The sequence below is a fragment of the Coenobita brevimanus genome, chromosome 26, assembly GCF_032717465.1.
Source record: "Coenobita brevimanus isolate Jiangsu-jjx chromosome 26, ASM3271746v2, whole genome shotgun sequence".
Taxonomy (NCBI): Eukaryota; Metazoa; Arthropoda; class Malacostraca; order Decapoda; family Coenobitidae; genus Coenobita; species Coenobita brevimanus.
This window is the reverse complement of record NC_136979.1, coordinates 15,888,153-15,912,351: the sequence shown is the minus strand read 5'-3', so window position 1 is coordinate 15,912,351 and position 24,199 is coordinate 15,888,153. Positions and strand designations below refer to the sequence as shown.

Sequence of the window (24,199 nt, the reverse complement as noted above, 5' to 3'; positions counted from 1 at the left end):
TGATATACACAAGAGCAGCTTTCAAACATTTACATCCAAGTTCCAGTGATCACTCAGCAGATTTTTCTAGGCCTTGCACTTCTTGCTTGTTATAGCCGTCTGATATCTAGTCAGTCCCCCCCCCCCCTTGGCCGAGCTAAACCTCTTCATGTTCATCTTTTTTTCTTTTTTTTCCTTAGACGCCTCTTACCTTGGATGCTCAGTTATATTGTGATGACGGTTATATCAATCATGGTGAGAAATATGTGTAGGTAACTGCTGACACGCCACCGAGTGTAAAATTCTAACTGTAGTTTTCATTATCCTTCAACCACCTTGGCCAGCCCTGTCCTCTTACTCCATCTGATTCTGATCTCTTTATATCACTCACACCCACAGGATTAGGAACAGTGTGGGCAGACCGGCCATGGTTCACGCATTTTTTGTTTCTGTGGGCCAATGACATTAAATAATATGCATAATTTTTTAAAAGAAAGACTACACAAGCAATTGCATGTCGCTCAAACACTTCGTAGCAAAATTCATATTATATTACCAGTTTTTTTTATTAACAACCGTATTGAAAAATCATAGGACACTACGCTTTTCCATTTATGTACCCTTCCTTGACCTGAATGAGCGCCATTCCTCTGTTGCTGGATTATCTGGTGGCAGGATCGGTAGTGAGGCAAAAGTTTGTTTGGATCCCCTGGATACCCTGTCAGCTTTGCGGTGAGACTGCCATTGTACTGGTTGGCGGCCACTTTCGTGCCGCCGTAGGCAACCTGTGTCAATCGAGGTCGTCGTTCTTGTTGAGTAACTACGGTCCGTCTGACCGAGCAGACCCAACGACTGCAGTCAAGCAGTCGCATTTGAAGGGTCCTCCCATTAATGGAACCGATGTTCCCTTGCGGTAGACAGCGCCTTGATACAGTGAAGAGCGGGGAAGAGTTTATATATAGATGGACGCCGCATTTGCATCTGTCCACCCGGTTGAAAGGCTCACCACATTAGGTTACGCATCACCCCGTTATTCGATTATATGGTTACCACTCAGCGTTATAAATGGGTTCCTGGGTTGCCAGGCTTGCCACACAGTGTAGAACCACCTGAAGTGGAAAGAGTAATAATAAAAAACTGACAGGAAGGATGAGAAAAATAGAAAGAAAAGAGGATAGACAAAGAAAAAAAATGACAGGTGAAGGAAGAAGTAGGCAACACGACATCCAGTCAGCGGATGATGGTCGCCACCACCAGCCACCAAACCCAGCTGATAGTAGACATTACACACTTTCAGCTCACCACCACCAGAATACAGGCTTGCAACACATACAAATGCATTATCCTGCATGAGAGAGAGAGAGAGAGAGAGAGAGAGAGAGAGAGAGAGAGAGAGAGAGAGAGAGAGAGAAACTGATAAACACTACATACAGTACGACCAACCCCTCCAGATTAATCAAACTGTAGTAGATGCACATTATAGTCGCTCATCCGTTCTGAAAATGAAACCTCAGTTGCCATTTTATCTAATATACCGGACTATAATCCTGTGTGTGTGTGTGTGTGTGTGTGTGTGTGTGTGTGTGTGTGTGTGTGTGTGTGTGTGTGTGTTCTTACCCAATTGTATCTTTACAGGAATGAGTCAAGCTCGTACTGTCCCGTGTCTTAAACCATATTTATCGTACATATCCTTAAATTTGTGAATTATTTTGGCACACACTATTTCATTCGGTAGTGCATTCCATTGATCAATTGCTCTGTTTGGGAAATTGAATTTCCTTACGTCTTTATCACCTCTCTTTTTATGCAGTTTTTTGCAGTGTCCTCTTGCTGATGCTTCCCCATAGGTTAAGTAATCATTTATGTCTATTCTCTCCTTCCCTGATATGCATTTATATAGCATAATCATGTCACCTCTTTTCCTTCTCTCCTGTAGTGTTGATAGATTCAGTTTTTTTTTTTAGTCTTTCTTCGTAGCTTAGATCCCTTAAGCTTGGTATCCATCTCGTAGCGGCCCTTTGAACTTTTTCAATCTTGCCTATGTGTTTTTTTAAGATGAGGACTCCAGACTACTGAAGCATACTCCAGGGTTGGTCTGATGAATGATGTTATTATCTTTCTTAGCATGTCTTCATTTATGTATGTTAACGCTATTCTCATATTGGCAAATATTGTATGCATGTTCCGTACCTTCTCGCTGATGTGGTCAGCCGGAGATAGTCTGTTATTGATAATCACACCTAGGTCCTTCTCTCTTTCTGATGTGTGTAGGGTTTTACTTCCTAACTTACAATCCCAGTCAGGTCTTTTTCCACTTTTACCAAACTTGATTACATGACACTTGTCATGTATTACTCCATTGTCATGTATTACTCCATTCATGAAGTTTATTTAATTCTTCTTGTAGCTTTTTACACGAGTCTGTGTTAGTAATTCTCCTTTGTATTTTTGCATCATCTGCAAACATATTTAGATAGCTTTCATTTCCAGTGTTACTGTCTATATCATTTATATACACTAAAAACATGATTGGTGCCAGCACTGAGCCCTGTGGAACTCCGCTAGTCACTTCTCTCCATGATGAGTAATTTCCCCTTAGTACTGTTCTCATTTCTCTTTTTATGAGAAAATCTTGCATCCAACAATACAATTTGCCTCGAATTCCTCCTTGATGGTACAGTTTCCATAAAAGTCTTTGGTGTGGTACTGTGTCAAATGCTTTCTTGAAATCTAAATAGGTACTGTCCACCCATCCTTCTCTTTCCTGTATTGTGTCTGTTACTCTGTCATAGTAGCTCAACAGATTAGTAACACATGATTTTCCTTTTCTGAAACCAAACTTTCTTTCTGTCATCATACTGTGTTCTTCTAGATGTTTTACCCAAGCTTTTCTTACAAGTTTTTCTAATACCTTGCTTACAACACTGGTTAGTGATACTTGTCGGTAGTGGAGTGGATTTTGTCTATTCCCTTTCTTGAATAAGGGAACAATGTTTCCTTTCTTCCAAATATCAGGTAGTTTACCTTGTCTCAAGGATTTCTTGAAAATTAAAGATAATGGTATACTTAACTCCTTTGCACATTCATGTAGCACCCAACATGAAATTTCATCAGGACCATTTGCTTTTCCTTTGTCTAATTTACTTAACTCCTCCTGTATTACTTTTTCTGATATTTGTATATCTGGTAGTATGTGTGGGCATGCATGTTCCACATAATCCCTCTCAAAAATTTTTTCTTATGTAAAAACTGATTGGAAATTCTTATTTAGTACTTCACAAATATCCTTTTCTTGTGTATAGGTGATTCCCTCGTCCTTAATGGATTGTCTATCTATCTATCTAATGCCAGACGCCTCAATCCCGTTTGGGGCGGCCACAAAAAAAATCGCCTCCAAGTCGCCCTGTCCCCCGCCATTTGAGTACTGGATTGTATTATATCTTTTACTTTGGTTTTGCTTCTGATGTAGCTGTAAAATAGCTTCGGTTGATCACTACTTTTATTTATGATATCCTCCTCAAACTGTTTTTGGGCTTCCCTCCTTATTCTTGTATAATCGTTTCTTGCCTGTTTGTAATTATTATATGCTCTTTCACTATTGTGTCTTCTGTATCTACTCCACAACAAATCTCTTTTTTCTTTTGATTTTTTTACATTCTGTATTGAACCACTTCTTTATTTTCTTTTCTGCTTCTTTGTGCTGTGGGATGTACTTCTGGACTCCCATTTCATAAAGTTCACATAATTTTTTATATATAGCATTGAAATCTTGTCCTCTAAGCTCCTTTTCCCAAACAATATCTAAGAAGTACTTCTTTAGATCATGATAGTTTCCCTTTTTATAGTTTAGGCTCTTTTTGTAACTTTCATTGCTGTTAACTATGTCATATGCTACCCTGAAGTTGCAATTTAGTACTGCATGCTCGCTTTTGCCGAATGGAGGGTGATATATTAAATTGTCAATATCGTTTTCTTGCTTAGTAAATATAAGATCTAGCATTGAAGGTATATCGAGTCCTCTTTTTCTGGTGATTTCCATTACATGTTGCGTTAGGAAAAACTCCTGCACGAGATCCAGGAGCTTTTGGTCCCAACAGCTTTCTTGGCTTATCTAGAGTATTCCAATTTATATTTGTATTAAAATCTCCAGTTAGTATAATTCTTTCCGATTTCTCTTCCATTCTATGTAGTAATGCTCTTAAACTCTCAATTGTACTCTCCGTCAGGTCCTAATATTCGCCTCTTTCCCATGTATTTGATCTGGGTGGCATGTACAAATTGGCTACAATTACTTTCCTTTCAGATGTATTGATCTCTACTGCAATCAGTTCTACTTGTGATTTATCTAGTTCTATTTCTTTGACTTTTAGATTTTTTTTAGTTAATATTATAATTTAGCGTGTGTGTGTGTGTGTGTGTGTGTGTGTGTGTGTGTGTGTGTGTGTGTGTGTTAGAATTGGGTCCCAGAAGGGTCAGTTTCAGTTTCATGTCGACTGGCATATTCTGAAGGAAGTGACGTTTTGCCTCTAGTATATCTCCCCGTTGGTGTTACAATACAAACACGTGGAAGAGGTGGCCAGGCATTCCTCTGAATTTCATACGACTTTGCAGAGAGAGAGAGAGAGAGAGAGAGAGAGAGAGAGAGTTATACATTTCATCAGGTGGTGTTGGTGATGGCGGTAGCTATGATGATGATGGTGGTATCTGTGGTGGTGGTGATAGCTGTGGTGGTGGTGGTGGCTGTTATGATGAGAGAGTTATACATCTACATCTGGTGGTGAAGGTGGTAGCCATGATGATGATAGTAGTAGTTGTGGTCATGGTGGTAGCTGTGACGGTGGTGGTGTTGATGGTTGTAATGATGATGATGATGGTGGTGGTTGTGGTAGCTGGGGTGGTTGGTGGTATTTACGGTAGCTGTGATGACGGTGGTGGTGGTGGTGGTAGCAGTAGTGGTAAAGGTAGCTGTGTTGGTGGTAGCTGCAGTGGTGGTGATAGCTACGTTGGTGGTAGCTGTAATGATGATGGTGCTGGTGGTAACTGTGATGGTGGTGGTGGTGGCTCTTCAGAAATGGCTGTCACTTGGACAAGCGCTTCGTGGCCCGATAGGACCGCGAGGCTCTTTCCTAGAAAAGCATTCTCTCTCTCTCTCTCTCTCTCTCTCTCTCTCTCTCGTGTGTGTGTGTGTGTGTGTGTGTGTGTGTGTGTGTGTGTGTGTGTGTGTGTGTGTGTGTGTGTATGTGTGTGTGTGTGTGTGAATTTGCAATTCGTCGTGCTGGTGGAGCTTGGTGGCCTGATGGGTAGATTGATGAGCAGATGTGTAGGTGGGTAGGGCCTGACCTGAGTACTGATATTTATCGCTACGTATGCTGTGGTAGATAATACTCTTATTAGCTTCACTTATGTGATGTGGATTTATCAGGAATTATATGATGGGAAGTATATGTGAAAACTTTAGTAAGATGTAAAACATGACGCTGTATAGCCAACAAAACACCGTCTCAACTCAATAACCTGTCTAGCCCTGCACTGGCTGGGGCAGAGGCAGAGGAATGGTGAGATAAAGAATGTGGAGGCGATGGTCCTCGTGGTAAGATTTTATGGATATTGCCGGTATTTTATGTTTTCTAGATCATATTGACTTTTTATCGACTTTAACAATAAAGAAAAATACAAAATAAGAAACAGGTTACAGTTAAACACCATAAAAGCGTAGCCCACATGTCTATTTTTTCAGGTCAGAATAACAAGAAATATGGCTGATGACAAGAAACAAAAGATTTCACAGTGAGCATAGTCAGTTTCATACTGAGAGTATCAGCAAGACATCCGCAGTGAGGGAAATAATTTATTCAATAACTATACCTAAAACTGGACATTGGTAGATCTAGAATGACCCGGTTAGGCTTGGTTTATTGACCTAGACCTAAGTAGCTTGAATGAACCATACCAGACTGAACCTCACTTAGCACAATCTTCAGTGTGATGCATAGAAAACAGCTCTAAGTCTCATCTCTATTCTAGAAATGGCCTGAACTTTGGCTCTAAACATCTTGCTGCTGCTGTGATTGTGGGAGTAACTGCCGTATTTCTCTCTAATTTCCTTTCCACAGTCTCTTCATGACAAGCATCATCTTCAGCGCGATGCAGAGAAAGCAGCTCTATGTCTAAGCCTCATCTTGATTCTAGAAATGGCCTGAACTTTAGCTCTAAACGTGCCGCTACTACTATGACTGTGGGAGTGACTGCCATGTTTTTCTCGAAATTCCGCCTCGAGCCGATAATAAATTCCCGGGTCTGGTCCGCCAGAGCAGTCTTGTCGGCGCTGAGGACGCCCCCTTGGTCGCTGTGCACCCTGAAAAAAAAAAAAAAAAAGAAGAAAGAAACAGAAATAGATCTGTTAGGAAGTACAAGGATTTCTCTTAAGGATGAACAGAGGAAGGGGAAACAAATGATAATATATCCCAGGTACAGTCCACTGGCATAGTCTTGTCGGCACTGAGGACAGCCCCCTTGGTTGCTGTGCGCCCTGGTAAAAGAAACAGATTAATGTCCAAGAGTTTTTTCCTATGTGATTTATTATGCTTGTTGCACCATACTGCCCTATTCTGTGTTACATAAATCCATCCCATATCGCCAAAGTTACCTAACACCTTTTCCTAAGCAAAGAAGATGGATGCCGTCTTAGAATGCCTTTATGAACGAAATTACTCATATCAGTGTTTGTTTATGTAAAAAAAAAAAAAGTGCACAAGTGTTGCTAAGACAGAAGATAAAGTAGAAAGCAGAAGATAACGATGAATGTAAAGAAGATAGATATACCGTAGAATATAAGGCAACAATTCTCACCTGTCCAGAGTCCTGTGTGTTTGGTGCAGCCAGGGAGAGCCAGGCTGTTAGGTCTCGCAATACTCTGCTTTCTCGCTCGCGTTGCGCATCCTGGTTGTGCCGCGTTGATCTCCCTGCATCCCAACGCAGACTCGGCTCAGCCATTACCCTATGAGCAATAAAAATTAAAAAAACTCATTTGTATCATACAGCGTTCAAAAAACTTTTGTCGTATATGAAAAAGACATTTGTAACCACAAAAAACACATCACTAGCAAAATGGGACACCAAGATCCTGAAGAATGTCATGTCCCAACGTGTTTTATCCTAAAATCTTGGCAAAAATATCGCAAAAAACATTTTAAAAAAACACACCCTTCATAACCACAACAAACAACGCTGGCATAGCGGGACGCTGTAAGATCTTGGAGAATTCCATGTTCCAAGGAGTCTGTATCCCAATTTCTCGCAGCAAACACAACGCTACCATGAGGTAACCGCAACAAACACAGAGGCCGCCATTCGGTGTTAGAATCACAATGGGGCGCTCTAAGATCCTGGAGGTAACCGTGCCCCAAAGAATCTGTATTCTGATTTCTCGCAAAAATCAAACACAAAGCTATCATTATGTAACCATAACAAACACACAGGAGGCCGCCATTCAGTGCGAGATGCACAAAGGGACGCTCTAAGATCCTAGAGAATACCATGCCCCAAAGGAGTTTATATTGAAATTTCTAGCAAAAAGCAAAAACAACACTAGCATGACCTCGTAACCATAACAAACACAACACTACGATAATGTCTGATATCTCCTTCCACCTCAACGCACGCTCGGTTCCGCCATTACCCTAAGGCACACACAAATATTTATCTCATTTTTTGTGACAGACAAACAGACAGACAGAGACAGAGAGAGAGGTTATCCAAGCCCAATTATGAGGTTATATTAGGCCAGGTTAGGTAAAAATAACAGCCATCACTCTAGCCTAGATTAGATTGTTAGATTAGTTTAGATTAGGTTAGATTTAGTTGTGTAAGGTTAGATTAGATTAAATTTGATTAGATGAAGGTAAAGTAATACTAAACCTTACTCGCAAGCCACAGCACGTCTTGCCCTAGTAGCACGCCGCAGCAATGTTGCTCTCAACCTTGAACTTATTCGAGGTCGACCTCCACCCTCCTCCTCGTCGGAAGAACTCTCGCTACTCACTCCCACACTGGTCACCACTGTGGTAGATGTGGTAGTTGTGGTAGAGGGGCCGCTATCTACCACACCCGGTCTACTCCCGGCTTGAACTTCGCGATCACCTGTAGAGGAGTGGATTTAGTTGTAGTGCATGTTCTGTAGTGATTTATCTAATATACTATAGCACTAGCTTGTGTGTGTGTGTGTGTGTGTGTGTGTATGTGTGTGTACAGTATTTTGGGCAGCCAAAACTATACATTCAAACTGCACCAAAATTGGCACAAAAATCGCACAAAATTCGCTGATGTGAAAAAACTTGGTCCCATCACGATTGAAAAAGTTTTACTATATTTAATGAGCGATCACATTTTGACCAAAAAACGCCACTCCCAGCACCTGGTATAGGATCTCCGTAGAATGTTTTGCCCACAGCTACAACTAAAATATGCTATACCAATAGCCGTGTGTCTGTGTGCGTATTTCGGACTTAAGTTCGGACAACTTGGGTTCCATTCCCGAAGCTGCAAATAACACGATTAATTTGTTAGCTGGATCAAAGTGACAACGTTGGACTAGAACAGCACATAAACGGCCGATAGTTACAACGTTAGACTAGAACAGCACATAAACGTGACTCAGATTACCGGAAATGATCGCAACGCGTGCGTGAAGCGCAAGGAAACGAGTGAGCAAGATCTAGCGAATGAGAAGCACGAGGAAACGAGTGCGAAGCACGAGAAAGCGAGCGCGCAGAGCAAGAGCCCTCCGCAGGTGCAAGTGCGAGGGGCCCGAAGGGCCCATGAGCAATTGTCCTATTACCCCCCCAGAAGTTCTCTCTCCTCTCCCGCCTGTACACAAGTTAGTTTAGAGGTTTCGTAGCGCCTGTCCCTTGGCGATTTATGCACTGCTCGCCACTGTGGTACTCGCTGTGGCAGATGTGGTAGAGGCGCCTCTTTCAACCAAACCCAATCTACTCCCGGCTTGTGACTCGCATTCACCAGAAGAGTAGTTTATGTAGAGGTATCCTAGCATTGTTTCCGTAGCAATTTATCCTGAGTATTACACCCCAGGAAGTTCATTAAGTCAGGTGGGGTTGTATTGGGGGATTAAGAGCTTCGCAACACCTCTTACGTAGTGATTTATCCCGAACATTACACCCCTTGTTAAGCGAAGACGAAGGGGAGCTGCAAGGCTTGGTGGATGAGTCTGGGAAAGTGTGTTGGAAACTAAATCTAAATGTGAATGAAGGGAAGAGTAAAGTTATGATCCTCCAGAGAAGTGGTCACTGAATGTACAGTCGTCAGCATAAATTCGCTGCAAGTCTACTCGTGTGGTGTGAGCCCTTTTGTCTGGCAACAGTGTAAGGGGACTAGTTGCCACACAGACTTTTATATACTTTAAAACGTGTTTTTAAGAAGTGGTACTAGTGACTGCCTAGAGTACAATATTCTGTATACCGTATTTGATTAATATAAAAAAGTGCAAGAGCTGACAGAAGAATGTTATGGAATGACGAATGAGCGTAATACTCCGGTATTCCTCATTATAACCGTGTCTAAGCTCCCTTCCCCTCTTTCCCCATTACTCCTCCTGATGTCCCCCCTACCGCTCCCTCTCCCTCCTACCCCCACTCACTTTCTTGCCTCTCCACTGACTCCTCTCCTCATCCTCTCTACCTTCATTCGTTTATCAACGGCACTAACTCCACTGGCGCATCGCAATTCTCTCTTGACTGTTTACTAAACCTAGTCTGCCCTATTGCCAATTGCTCGCAATACTGCCAACCATATCCAAGGCTAATTATTAATATCCCTTCCTGTTCGGGTCCCATCCTCACCCTCCCCGTCTCCTTCCCACTTCTTTTATTCCAGTTGTCTTTCTTTTCTCCACCCTTTGTCACTATCCACAGCCAGAAGATATAGGAGCATTGAGGCCTCGTTCTTGTGATGTATTCCTTACTAGTGTTTGTTTGAGTGAGCCTGGCAGTCGGTGGCTATTATTTCAGTAGGCGTAAGTAAAACATTTGTGCCCATTCCTCCTACTTCTCGCCCTCTCTCTTCCCTAGGAAAATGTTCTCATTCTCCTCATACTGTTCACTGATTCATGAAGCAGTATCAGAACCAATAATGTTTCGAACTACTGCATCATGTTTGGAGTAAGGAGTGAGTGAAAGGGCTGTGGCATGGCAAGAATCTCACGAATGTAGGGAAACAAAAAGGTTACAGGAAATGACGAGAAATAGAGAAGAGTGCGGTTAATTACGTAGGTTAGCGCGGTGAATAAAAAATAATGAGGTAAGCAGGGTAAGGATAGAGGGGAGTGGAGAAGGAGAGCAGGGGGTGAGGTGTGGTGAGAGGTAGGCTGGGGAGGATCATCCGGTTGGGGGGTACGGGGGAGAGAGCGGAAGTTTCATCATTCGACATTTTTCTGTCGTCTTTCGCACATTTTTATGCTAATCAGATGTAAAGACTATTTCAATCTGGGCTATTTATAGTACTAATTCTTACAAACATATTTTTAAGGCGTTTAAAAGCCTCTGTGGCAACTAGTTCCCATACACTGTTGCCAGACAAAACGACCCACATCAAATAAGCAGGCTTGCAGCGAATTTGTGCTGACGACTGTACAGTGAGGTTGGATGGTGAGGAAATGGAAAATGTGAGTACGTTTAAGTTCTTGGGTAGTGCGATGAGTAAGGATGGAAGTTTGGAGGGTGAAGTGCTTGACAGGGTACAACAAGGAAGAAAGGTTGCTGGTTCCTTGAAAGCAGTGATAAGAAACAGGGAAGTGAGCATGGAAGTGAAAAAGTTACTACATGACAATATTGTGATATCAACTCTAACGTATGGAAGTGAAGCTTGGACCTTGTTGGAGGGACTGAAGTCAAGAGTGAGAACAGTGGAAATGAGTTATTTAAGAGGAGCCTGTGAAGTCACATGGAGAGACAGATAAACAAATGAGGATGTGAAGGAACATTGTGGTGTGGATGGATAGGAAACGTTAGGAGAAACACATTGGGGTGGTTTGGCCATGTGGAGAGGATGGAGAGTGAGAGACTGACGAAGAGAGTGTATGTGAGTGAGGTGGAGGGGGAGAGAGGGAGGGGGCGGCCGAGGATGAGGTGGACGGATGGAGTGAAGAGGTATATGAGGGATGAGGGTGTGAGCTCGGAGCAGGGCAGTGAAATGGCGGGGGACAGGGCGACGTGGAGGCGATTCGTTTGCGGCCACCCCTTATGGGATTAAGGCGTCTGGCAATAGATAGATAGATAGATTGAAGTACTCTACCGACTAGAAGAGTGTATGTGGGTGAGGTGGAAGGGGAGGGGGAGACCAAGGATGAGATGGAGGGATGCAGGATGAGAGACTGACTAGAAGAGAGTATGTGAGTGATAGATGAACACCAGAATATTATGCGAGTCACGAGGAAGTGCAACTGACCGTGATGGTGGTGGTGGTTGAGCCAAGACCGGTCCAGTAGACTGCGGTCACTTCTGTTCGTTGGTATTAATGGTACCCCTGCCCAAAGAACGCCCTGCAATAATGATGATGATGATGATGATGATAATAATAATAATAATAATAATAATAATAATATAATAATAATAATAATAATATAATGATAATAATAATAATATAATAATAATAATAATAATAATAATATAATAATAATAATAATAATAATAATAATAATAATAATATAATAATAATAATAATAATAATAATAATAATAATAATAATAATAATAATAATAATAATAATAATAATAATAATAATAATAATAATAATAATAATAATAATAATAATAATATAATAATAATAATAATAATAATAATAATAATAATAATAATAATATAATAATAGCATCATCATCATCATTCTACATTATCTGTGTTACTACCACTACTATCAGTACAGCTACTACTACAGTTATTATCATTATTATTATTATTATTATTACCAATATCATCATTGTTGTTGTTGTTATTATCATTATTTTTTTGACTACTAATACTACCTCTGCTACTAACACTACTTCTTCTACTACTACCACTACAACTTCTACTGCTACTGCTACTACTACTACTACTACTACTACTACAACTTCTACTGCTACTGCTACTACTACTACTACTACTACTACTACTGCTACTACTACTACTACTACTATTTTTCTCGGCTCTCCCAAACCCACCTTATCCTCCGGTTCGATATACGATGGAGGGTCAACACAAATGAGTACTTGGTAGGTCAAAAGGTCATCGTATATCAGCGGCACGGGTCCCCAGGTCATCAGGTCTTCGGAAGGACTTAATTGGACTGTATGTTCCGTGACCTGACACCCCTGCAAGGTCAGAATGGTGTTAGATTAGATTAGATTAGGAAGAGTTAGAGAGACTTTGACTGGGACGTTGTTTTTAGAGAGAGCAATTGTAAACTTATATGCATCTCTCTTCTCTCTCTCTCACTCTCTCTCTCTCTCTCTCTCTCTCTCTCTCTCTCTCTCTCTCTCTCTCCCGTATTGTATGTTCCGTAAGAGGTGTTAGATCAGATCAGGTTAGGTTAAATTAGACTGGGTTGAATTTGGTTATGTTAGATTAAATTAGGTTAAGTTAGGTTGGGTTAGGTTGGATTTGAATTTGGTTAGATTAGGTTGGGTTGGGTTGGGCTAGGTTATACAAGGTTATATTTGATTAGATTAGATTAGGTTATACAAGGTTATATTTGATTAGATTAGATTAGGTTATACAAGGTTATATTTGATTAGATTAGATTAGGTTATACAAGGTTATATTTGATTAGATTAGATTAGGTTATACAAGGTTATATTTGATTAGATTAGATTAGGTTATACAAGGTTATATTTGATTAGATTAGATTAGGTTATACAAGGTTATATTTGATTAGATTAGATTAGGTTATACAAGGTTATATTTGATTAGATTAGATTAGGTTATACAAGGTTATATTTGATTAGATTAGATTAGGTTATACAAGGTTATATTTGATTAGATTAGATTAGGTTATACAAGGTTATATTTGATTAGATTAGATTAGGTTATACAAGGTTATATTTGATTAGATTAGATTAGGTTATACAAGGTTATATTTGATTAGATTAGATTAGGTTATACAAGGTTATATTTGATTAGATTAGATTAGGTTATACAAGGTTATATTTGATTAGATTAGATTAGGTTATACAAGGTTATATTTGATTAGATTAGATTAGGTTATACAAGGTTATATTTGATTAGATTAGATTAGGTTATACAAGGTTATATTTGATTAGATTAGATTAGGTTATACAAGGTTATATTTGATTAGATTAGATTAGGTTATACAAGGTTATATTTGATTAGATTAGATTAGGTTATACAAGGTTATATTTGATTAGATTAGATTAGGTTGTGTTAGGATGGGTTGGGTTAGATTAGGTTGGGTTGGGTTAGGTTAGATCAGATTAGATTAGATTAGGTTATGTTAGGTTTGGTTTGGTTAGGTTAGATTAGATAAGATTACTGTTGGTTGGGTTGGGTTGTTAGGCTGGGTTATGTCTGGTTAGGTTAGGTCAGATTAGGTTAGATTAGATTAGATTAGATTAAGTTAGATTAGATTAAGTTAGATTAGATATGGTTAGATTAGATTTTGTTAGATTAGACTGGATTAGTTTAGGTTAGATTAAAAGTTCGAGGGGTCCTGGATAGGGACTTAGCTTCTGGAAAGAGAAAATCTAAGCTTATATATATATATATATATATATATATATATATATATATATATATATATATATATATATATATATATATATATATATATATATATATATACACGCACACATACCACATGTGAACAAATACATGTGGTTCTCTCTCTCTCTCTCTCTCTCTCTCTCTCTCTCTCTCTCTCTCTCCATCATGGACAAAAGTAGCATAAACCAATACTCACGGTGTCTTTTAACTCTGATTTATTTGCAGGACGGACAAGAAAAGGATAGCACACAGACAGATAATCGAACCAGCGACCCTTGAAACAGTCGACTGTTAAAATGTAAGGCCAGTTCATTCCTTTGTTCCCTTTGTGCTTATCTGTGTCTTTCCCACGGCGAGGTGCTGGGAAATATGAGGGGGTTTGGCTCCCGGGTGGACGCTGCAGCTGCTCCACTTAGGGTGCACAGTGCCACCACGCATAGGCCACCACGCATAGGCCCCTCGTCAGCGCCAGAAAGATAACACATAGATTTATTTTTTATTTTCTTATGCAAGAAAGAAGGAACCAAAGGCCAGGAGCCCTCAAACCGTTCCTTCCGAAAAAAAAGAAAAAAAAAAACAATACAATAGACAGCCAAATTCAAGATCCGTTCATTTCGAGATGACTGAACACATTGCTTTTGAAAGACTGGAGATCACAGGAAGCAGGAAATAAAGAGTGTGACAGTTCCAGAGTTGACCTATTGCATAAATGAAGGAGTGGGAGTAACAGTTAACTCTTGCATTAGAGAGAAGAGGGATGAGAGTTTGTTGCTAAACAGGTGCTACACACCCATCGTAGAGGTGGAGGGATGCAAGCAGGCAATTCAGAGGAGCAGTGATCATTGAAGTAGGTATAGAAAAGAGATAAAGATGCAACAGTGCGGCGAAGAGACAGAGGTTGAAGGGAGCCAGCAAGAGAAGGAGAGTTAATGAGATGAAAAGCCTCTGACTCCACCCTATTGAGAAGAGCTGTATGTGGGGAGCCTCCCCACACATGAGAGTTGTACTCTACACAGGGGCAAATAAAACCCGTGTACAAAGTCAACAACTGTACAGGGGTAAAGAAGGCACTGAGTCCGCTTAGCACACCCAAATCTCTTGGAAGCAGATTTTACAAGAGATGTGGTATGATCTTTCCAAGATAAGTCCCAAGTGAATGAAACCCCAAGCATGTTCAAGGATGATGTAGGATTAAGCTGAATATTATTAAACATTAGTGGGTACTCCTGTGGAAGACTGTGTCGGGTTGGTAGGTGTAAAAACTGAGTTTTTGATGCACTAAAAACAACAAGATTATTTTTACCCCAGTCAGAGATACGAGCCAAGACAGACATTAGGTGTGCCATAGCCTCATCCCTTGTTTGTTGATGTAACTGCTGTCATGGACGTTGCGGAAAGCGAATGGAAAGGTGAAGGGTGGAAACATCAGCATACGAGTGGATAGGGTTAGATGTACAGCTTAGAAGATCATTGATGAATAAAAGGAAGAGAGTTGGTGACAGGACAGAGCCCTGAGGAACACCGCTGTTGATAGATCTAAGAGAAGAACGATGGCCGTCTACAACAGCGGCTATAGAACGACCAGAAAGGAAGCTATAGACGAAGGCACGGATAGAGGGACAGAAACCGAAAGAGGGCAGTTTGGGAATTAAAGATTTATGCCAGACTCGATCAAAAGCCTTTGAGATGTCAAGTGCAATAGCAAAGCTTTTGTCAAAGTCCCGAAAGGAGGATGACCAGGAGTCTGAAAGGTAGGTGTGAAGATCGCCAGTTCAGCGTCCCTGACGGAACCCATACTGACGATCAGCAAGAATGTTGCGATAGAAAAGATGCTTTAAAATTTTTATGTTAAGAATTGACTCAAAAACTTATGAGACACAAGATGTTAAACCAATTGAACGATAGTTAGAGGGTTGGGAATGGTCATTCTTCTTTGGGACTGGCTGAATGAGAGCAAACTTCCTGCAAGAAGGAAAGGTACAGGATGAAAGATAAAGGAAAAAGAGTTTACCTAGGCAGGGTGTAAGCACAGAAGCATAGTTCTTGAGGACAACAGGAGGGACTCCATCAGGTCCATATGCCTTGTTAGTAGGCCAGTGATGGCAGAAAATACATCAGCTGAAGAAATTTTAATATCAGGCATGAGGAAGTCAGAGGGAAGAAGTGATGGACGGACAGCACCGGAATCGTCTAGAGTGGAGGAGAAAATCTGAGTGAAGAGATCTGCTTTATGAGTTAAAGAAATAGCTACAGCTCCATCAGAGCAGAAAAGAGGAGGGAAGGATGATGAGGTAAAGTTGTTAGAAAGGTTTTTGGCAGGGTGCCAGAAGGAGAGGGAAGAATTTGAGTTGGAGAGTTGAGAGCATTTAGTACGGATGAAATTATTTTTAGCAGAGCGAAGAACAGACTTAGCACAATTCTGGGCAGAAACAAACAAGATGTAATTCAGGGCTGAGTTGGCTCTGGTACCTTTTATAGGCCCTCTCTTTGTTGCAGACAGCATTAGAACACACGTGATTAAACCAAGGCTTTCTTGCATTAGTCAAAGGATATGAGAAGGGAATGTATGCTTCCATGCCCGAGAGGATAACCTCCGTAATGCACAAAGAACACTCAGGTGGCTCTCGGCCATGGAAGCAATAATCATTCCAGGGAAAATCAAAGAAGTACTCCCTGAGGGCCTCCCAGTCCGCAGCTCCCAAGGGTCACAGTCAGCTTTCCTTTGGAGGGTCCACAGGCCGTACCAGAGCGATGGGACAGGTCAAGGTAATAAGGTTGTGATCGGAGGAGCCCAACGGAGAGGGAAGATTAACAGTATAAGCAGAAGGATTAGTTGTAAGGAAGAGGTCAAGTATGTTGGAGCCCTCTCCAAGGTGGTCAGGGATACAGGTGGGGTGCTGTACAAGCTGCTCTTGGTCATTAAGGATAGAAAAGATCTAGGCTTGTTCACCAGGTGGATCAGTGAAAGGAGAGGAGAGCCAAAGGTGGTGATGAACATTGAAATCTCCTAGAATGGAGATTTCAGAGAAAGGAGAAATGGACAGAATGTGTTCCATCATAGAAGTAAGATAGTCAAAAAAATTTTCAGTCAGTTGAATTAATAGATAATAGATAACAGCGCAGATATATTTAGTCAGAGAATGACAGGAAAGCCGAAGCCAGACAGTAGAGAATTCAGCAGAATCAAGTTCAGGAACATGAGAGCAAGATAAGTCGTTGAGTACATATACACAACAGCCACCTTTGGCTTTGAAATGAGTGTCGAGAAACTAAGAGGAAACAGAAAAGTGTCTGCTGTCAGTTGCCACAGACAGCTGAGTCTCTGCCAGGAAGAGGTGAGATTTAGAGGAGAAGAGGCGGTGCTTGACAGAGAGAAAGTTAGAGGAAAGGCCGAGAATGTTGCAGAAATGAAGAAGTGAGTCAGACAGTGGTTCCAGGCATCTCGTTGAATCGTCACCAGGAAAAGGGTGGATGGAGGCATTTATGCCTCCCCCCCTTGGGGATTTCAAGGCCTGGTTATTTTGTGCCATATTTTTTTTTTTTTAAATTTTGAAACGGAAGTGTAATGTGTACTGTGCATGTAGACTGGTGTTGAGAGTTAGAGAAACTTGTATTGGAGAGCATGCTGGCCTACTCTCTGTGTTACTGAAACACTGAAAAAGTTCAGCGAAGGGGGATGGTCAGGAACTAGTCCCGAGGGCTGATGAAACGAGAGCTCCAGCTCTCCCTGTCATCAGCTTTCCATCCACCTGGGAGTACTGCCCTGCTGCACTGGTGCTACAGTCTACTCCTCTGGAAATATAAATAGAAAGGTAGTAAAAGTAGTGTAATAACATTCCTGTTCATAAAATAGGTAGGTTGGGATGAACAGAGATAGACAGATAGATAGATAGGTAGATGCATAGATAGACAGGTAGACAGACAGTAAAAATAATATGCTAACATTCTCAGTGGATAGAGGAGAGAAGCATAAGGTTCTGGTTTCACAAAACAGATACATAGATACATAGACAGATATGTGGATAGATAGATAGGGAAAATAATGTGCTAACATTTTTAGTTGGTAGTGGAAAGAATAAGGCTTGGTTTCACCAGTTAGATAGATAGGCAAACGGGATAGTACAAGTAATATACTAACATTTCGAACGCGTATTGGAGAGGTCCGTTTCACAAAGCGGCTGGGTAAGGATGGATAAACAAACAAAGATAAACATTTAATTGGATGGATAGATAGACAGGTAGATAGATAGAAAGATAAGTAATTAAATAGCTAGTCCAAATAGAGTACTAACATTCCTAACGGGGAGTGGAGAGAAGCGTAAAGCCCTTGCGCCACAACACTGGTGCGTATGCGTAACCAGAGGATGGTCCAGCTCACAAGCCGAGGCATCGAGAGGGTGCGTTCGACATAGTTTCATCTCGCTTCCAGGAAATACAGCACCGCAGGTCGAACAGGGGAGGAAGTGTACCTGTGGAGAGGGAGAGAGGCACGGTCAGGCAGAGGAGAGGCAGCAGTGAGGTAGAATGCAGGAGAGGAGATGTTTAGATAATAAGTTCGAAACAGTTTCATTTTATGACCAGGGAAAGCAGCACCGCAGGTCGAACAGGGGACGAAATGGACATGTGGAGAGGCAGGAGCAGTAGAGTTAGGCAGAGTTAGGAATGAGGGAGGTAGGGAAGGTAGGGAATAGGAAAGGGAAGACATCAAGATTAGGTTCAAAACAGCTTCACTTCATTATCAGGGAAAACAGCACCGCAGTTGAACAAGGGTAGATGTAGACCTATTGAGAGGCAGGGTGAGGCAGAGGACAACCAAGGGAAGGCACGGTTAGTCAGAGAAGAGAAAAGAAGACAGGGTTAGGCAGGGATGAGGTAGGGCTAGGCATGGGTGAGGCAAGATAAGAGGGGAAAAATATAGGCAAATGGCGAACTTATGAAAGTGTGCATGGATGTGGATGATCACACACACACACACACTCACACACACACACACACACACACACACACACACACACACACACACACACACACACACACACATGGGTGAGGCGGTGCTGTTTTCTCTGATAATGAAGTGATGCTGTTTTTGAACTGATTGCAGTAGAGAATAACACATCTGAAAGGAAAGTAGTTGTGGCAAATTAATACATGCCACCCAAAACAAACATTTAGGTGTATATGAAGACCTGGCAGAAAGTACATTTCAGAGTTTAAGAGGATTGCAAGCGACCATGCAGTATTAAATTGCAAATGATTGCATATGATACAGTTAACAGTATTGAGAGTTACAAAAAGAGCCTAAACTACAAAAAGGGCAATTGCCATGATCTAAAGAACTTTGAAACCGACTGGGAAAAGGAGCTTAGAGGACATGATTTAAATGTTATATATGGAAAATTCTGTGATTTTTATGAAATAGAAGTCCAAAATTACATTACTCTGGACAATGAAACATAAATGAAAATAAAGAAATGGTTTAATACTGAATGTAAAAATAAAAAGAAAGAAGATATTTGCTGTGGAATAGACACAAGCGACACAATGGTGAGAGGGCATAAAACAACTATAAACAGGCAAGAAAAAATTATACAAGGATAAAATGAGAAGCTCAAAGACAGTTTGAGGATGACATTACAAATAAAAGTAGTGATCAACCTAAGCTCCTTTACAGTTACATCCGAAGCAAAACCAAAGTTAAAGATAAAATACAATCCATTACGGACGAGGGGATCATCTATACACAAGAGAAAGATATTTGTGAAGCACTAAATAAAAATTTCCAATCAGTTTTTACAGAAGAAAATAATTTTGAAAGATGATATGGAACACGCATGCCAAAACATGTTACCAGATATACAAATATCAGAAAAAGAAGTACAGGAAGAATTAAGTAAATTAGACAAAGGAAAAGCATATAGTACTGACGAAAGTTCAGGTTGGGTGCTACATGAAAGTGCAGAAGAGTTAAGCAGACCATTATATTGAACATTCAAGGAATCCTTAGGTCAAGGTAAAGTAACTGATATTTGGAAGAATGCAAACATTATTCCCCTATTCAAGAAAGGGAATAGACAGATTCCACTCAACTACCGACCAGTATCACCGACCAGTGTTGTAAGATACTAGAAGAGCTGATAAGAAAAGTTTGGGTAAACTATCTAGAAGAACACAGTATGATAAAAGAAAGACAGTTCGGTTGTAGAAAGCGAAAATCATGTGTTACTAATCTATTAAGCTTCCATGATAGAATTACAGAAACATTACAGAAAAGAGAAGTGTGGGTGGACAGTATCTACAGTATTTAGATTTCAAGAAAGCATTTCACAGAGTACCGCACCCAAGACTTTTATGGAAACTGTACCATCAAGGAGGAATCCGAGACAAACTTTATTGTTGGATGCAAGAGTTTCTCAAAAAAAGGGAAATGAGAACAGTACTAAGGGGAAATTACTCATCATGGAGGGAAGTTACTAGCGGAGTTCCACAGGGCTCAGTGCTGGCACCAATTATGTTTTTAGTGTATATAATTGATATAGGTAGCAACATTGGAAATGAAAGCTATGTAGATATGTTTGCTGAGGATGCAAAAATTAATGCAGATTCTTGTAAAGAGCTACAAGAATTAAATAAGCTTCATGAATGGAGCAATAAATGTCAAATGGAATTTAATGTGAACAAGTGCCATGTAATTAAGTTTGACAAAAGTGAAAAAAGACCAAACCTAGACTATAAGTTAGGAAGTTCAACCCTACACTTATCAGACAGGGAGATGGACCTAGGAGTGATTAGCAATAACAGACTACCTCCAGCTGAGCACATCAGTGAGAAGGTACGTAACATGTACTGTATACATTGCTTGCTAATATGAGAATAGCATTCACATATATAAATGAAGACATGCTGAAAAAGATAATAACATCATTCATCAGACCAACCCTGGAGTATGCATAAGTAGTTTGGAATACTCATCTCAATAAATACATAGATAAGATTGAGAAAGTACAAAGGGCAGCTACAAGATGGATACCAAGCGTAAGGGACCTAAGCTACGAGGAAAGACTAGAAAAGCTGAATCTGTCAACACTATAGGAGAGAGGGAAAAGAGGAGACATGATTATGCTACATAAATGCATCTCAGGGAAAGAGAAAATAGACATAAGTGAATATATAACCTATGGGGAAGCATCAGCTAGAGGACACTGAAAAAAAAAAAAAAAAACTACATAAAAAGAGAGGCTATAAAGGCGCAAGGAAATTCAGTTTCCCAAACAGGGCAATTGATTTGTGGAATGCACTGCCGAATGAAATAGTGTGCCATAACTATTCACAAATTTAAGGATATGTATGTTAAAAATGGTTTAATAAATGGGACAGTACGGGCTTGACTCATTCCTGTAAAGAGACAGTTAGATAAGGACACACACACACACACACACACACACACACACACACACACACACACACACACACACACACACACACACACGACTTCTCGTTCCTCTCTCTGTCTCTCTCTGTCTCTCTCTCTGTCTCACCTGGCCCCACAGCCTCCAGTACACCATCCTCCAGGTCTTGAGGTCGACCTTGAGCTGCTTCACGTGTTCTGTTATGGCCCAGTTGCCGTCCCTGAGAGAGAGAGAGAGAGAGAGAGAGAGAGAGAGAGAGAGAGAGAGAGAGAGAGAGAGAGAGAGAGAGAGTTACTACACTAAAAATATAAGCACTATAACTGATTGCCTATATTCTACTTCTACCTCTACTACAACTACTACTAATTTCTCGTTGGGTAAGGAAGCCCCCTAACACCTCTTCCTAAGCGATTTATCTGGCTTATTACACCTTACTTTCCTCTTCTGTGTTACGTAAGTCCTTCCAATGTTGCCATACTCTGCATAAATAACGTACAAAAGGATATTAACCAGCCTTACACAAAAATAAACAGCTAAAGAAAAGGTGTTAGGGAGCTTCTTTAGAATAAATGGTAAGTGCTATACGATGCTATGAATGGCTATAGAAGATATAGGTCAGAATTCTATAGCACATACAGTAAGTGGTATATATATGTGGTGGTATGACAGTAGTGGTATGATAAGATGTGGTATGCTAGTGGTATGAGGCCTGGTGTGATCATACTCTACCTGAAATGATGGTATAATTAAGTGGTATTAGTGGTGGTATGACAGTACTGGTATTATATGAGGATGGTATGCGAGTGATATGAGAGCTGGTGTGATCATACTATACCTGGTGTGATTGTAATACACATGACAGATATCAGTGATTCTGGTATTAGCTGGTATAAGTGGTACTAGTAGTGGTATGACAGTAGTGGTATGATAAGATGTGGTATGCTAGTGGTATGAGACCTGGTGTGAGCATACTCTACCTGGAATGACGGTATAAATTAAGTGGTATTAGTGGTGGTATGGCAGTACTGGTATTATATGAGGTTGGTATTCTACTGAATGGATATGGAAGATGTGCAGATTGGCCTGGGAGGAAGGTAGAGTTCCGGAGGATTGGAAGTCAGGTATAATTATTCCCCCGTACAAAGGAAAAGGGGGGAAAAGAAGTGTGTGGTAATCATAGGGGCACTTGTCTTCTTACTGTAACAGGAAAATTATGACTGGATACTTATTGACAAAGTTAGGGAAGTAACAGAGGAATTAGTTGGAGAACAGGGAAGCTTTAGGAAGGGAAGAGGCTGTGTAGATCAGCCATTCATTCTTAGGTCTTTAGTGAAAAAGATTCTAGAGAAAGGAAAGACGTTGTATGCGGCTTTCATGGATATGGAGAAAGCATATGACAGGGTGGATAGACATGGATTGTAGAAATTATTAAGAATATATGGAATAACCGGAAAGCTGCTGAATGTCCTGAAGAGTATGTATGAGGGGGCTGAGGCTGCAGAGCATGTGGATAGTGAATTTTTCTCTGTGAATATTGGATTGAAACAAGGATGTGTCATGTCTCCACGGTTGTTCAATCTGTATATGGATGGGTTTATAAAAGAGGTACAAGGCTGGGCAGTGGATGTTGGAGTCACCCGAATGAGAGAGGGTAATGTTTGGAAACTCCCTGTACTGTTGTTTGCAGGTGATAATGTGTTGTTAAATGAAGACGAAGGGGAGCTGCAAGGCTTGGTGAATGAATTTGGGCGAGTGTGTAAGAAATGGAATCTAAAGGTGAATATAGGGAAGAGTGAAGAGAGAGGTGAAGTCAGTGAATGTACAGTGAGCTTGGATGAGGAGGAAATGGAAAATGTGAGTGTGTTTAAGTACTTGGGTAGTGTGATGGGTAAGGATGGAAGTTTAGAGGGTGAAGTGCTTGAAAGGGTACAACATGGAAGAAAGGTTGTTGGTTCTTTGAAAGCAGTGATAAGGAACAGAGAAGTGAGCATGGAAATAAAACTAAAAAAATAAAAAAGTCGCTGCATGACAGTATTGTGATACCAACTCTAACGTATGGAAGTGAAGCTTGGATCTTGTTGGAAGGACACAAGTCAAGAGTGAGAGCAGTGGAAATGGGTTATTTGAGAGAAGCATGTGGAATTACGTGGACAGACAGACTGACAAATGAGGAAGTGAAGGAGGGTTGTGGTGTGGATGTGACAGAAAGCGTTAATAGAAATACAACGGGGTGGTTTGGCCATGTGGAGAGGATGGAGAGCGAGAGGCTGACAAGGAGAGTGTATGCGAGTAAAGTGGAGGGGGGGAGAGGGAGGGGGAGGCCGAGGATGAGATGTGTATATGAGAGAGGGGTGTGTGCGCTGGGGGCAAGGCAGTGAAATGGCGTTGGACAGGGCGACATAGAGGTGATTTGTTTGTGACCACAACTTACGGGATTGAGGCGTCTGGCAGTAGATAGATAGATTGGTATTCTACTCGTATGAGAGCTGGTGTGATTATACGGTTCTTGGTGTGATTATACAGTACCTGGTGTGATTATATAGTACCTGGTGTGATTATATAGTACCTGGTGTGATTATACAGTACCTGGTGTGATTATACAGTACCTGCTGTGATTATACAGTATCTGGTGTGATTATACAGTACCCGGTGTGATTATATAGTACCTGGTGTGATTATATAGTACCTGGTGTGATTATACAGTACCTGGTGTGATTATACAGTACCTGGTATCATTATACAGTACCTGATGTGATTATACAGTACCTGGTGTGATCATACTGTACCTGGTGTGATTATAGTACACGTGGCCGGTATTAGTGATGATGGTATTATCTGGTGTACACGTCATCAAACGTTCAACAGCTCGGCTCACTAATTTCCCGCAGTCACAACACCTGGAAAAATAATACCAGGTGAGAGAGAGAGAGAGAGAGAGAGAGAGAGAGAGAGAGAGTGCGACTGTGGAGCTGAGAATGAGAAAAGGATACAGACAGATAGATAGACTAGTATACAGGCAGAGAGAGAGAGAGAGAGAGAGAGAGA

General features: G+C 40.9%; 1 protein-coding gene across 1 annotated transcript in view; it reads right to left on the bottom strand.

The window, feature by feature from the left end:
- Positions 1-6,115: 6,115 nt before the first annotated feature.
- Positions 6,116-24,199, bottom strand: part of LOC145394115 (SANT and BTB domain regulator of class switch recombination) — a 27,144-nt gene continuing 9,060 nt past the window's right edge. Inside the window, exons 8-15 of the mRNA XM_080268094.1 lie at positions 23,941-24,051; positions 21,284-21,374; positions 18,041-18,217; positions 12,191-12,340; positions 11,437-11,530; positions 7,902-8,118; positions 6,829-6,976; positions 6,116-6,334 (exon numbers count right to left, since the gene is read on the bottom strand). Of these exons, the coding sequence (XP_080124220.1) occupies positions 6,116-6,334; positions 6,829-6,976; positions 7,902-8,118; positions 11,437-11,530; positions 12,191-12,340; positions 18,041-18,217; positions 21,284-21,374; positions 23,941-24,051 (1,207 nt within the window). The remainder of the gene's footprint in view (positions 6,335-6,828; positions 6,977-7,901; positions 8,119-11,436; positions 11,531-12,190; positions 12,341-18,040; positions 18,218-21,283; positions 21,375-23,940; positions 24,052-24,199) is intronic.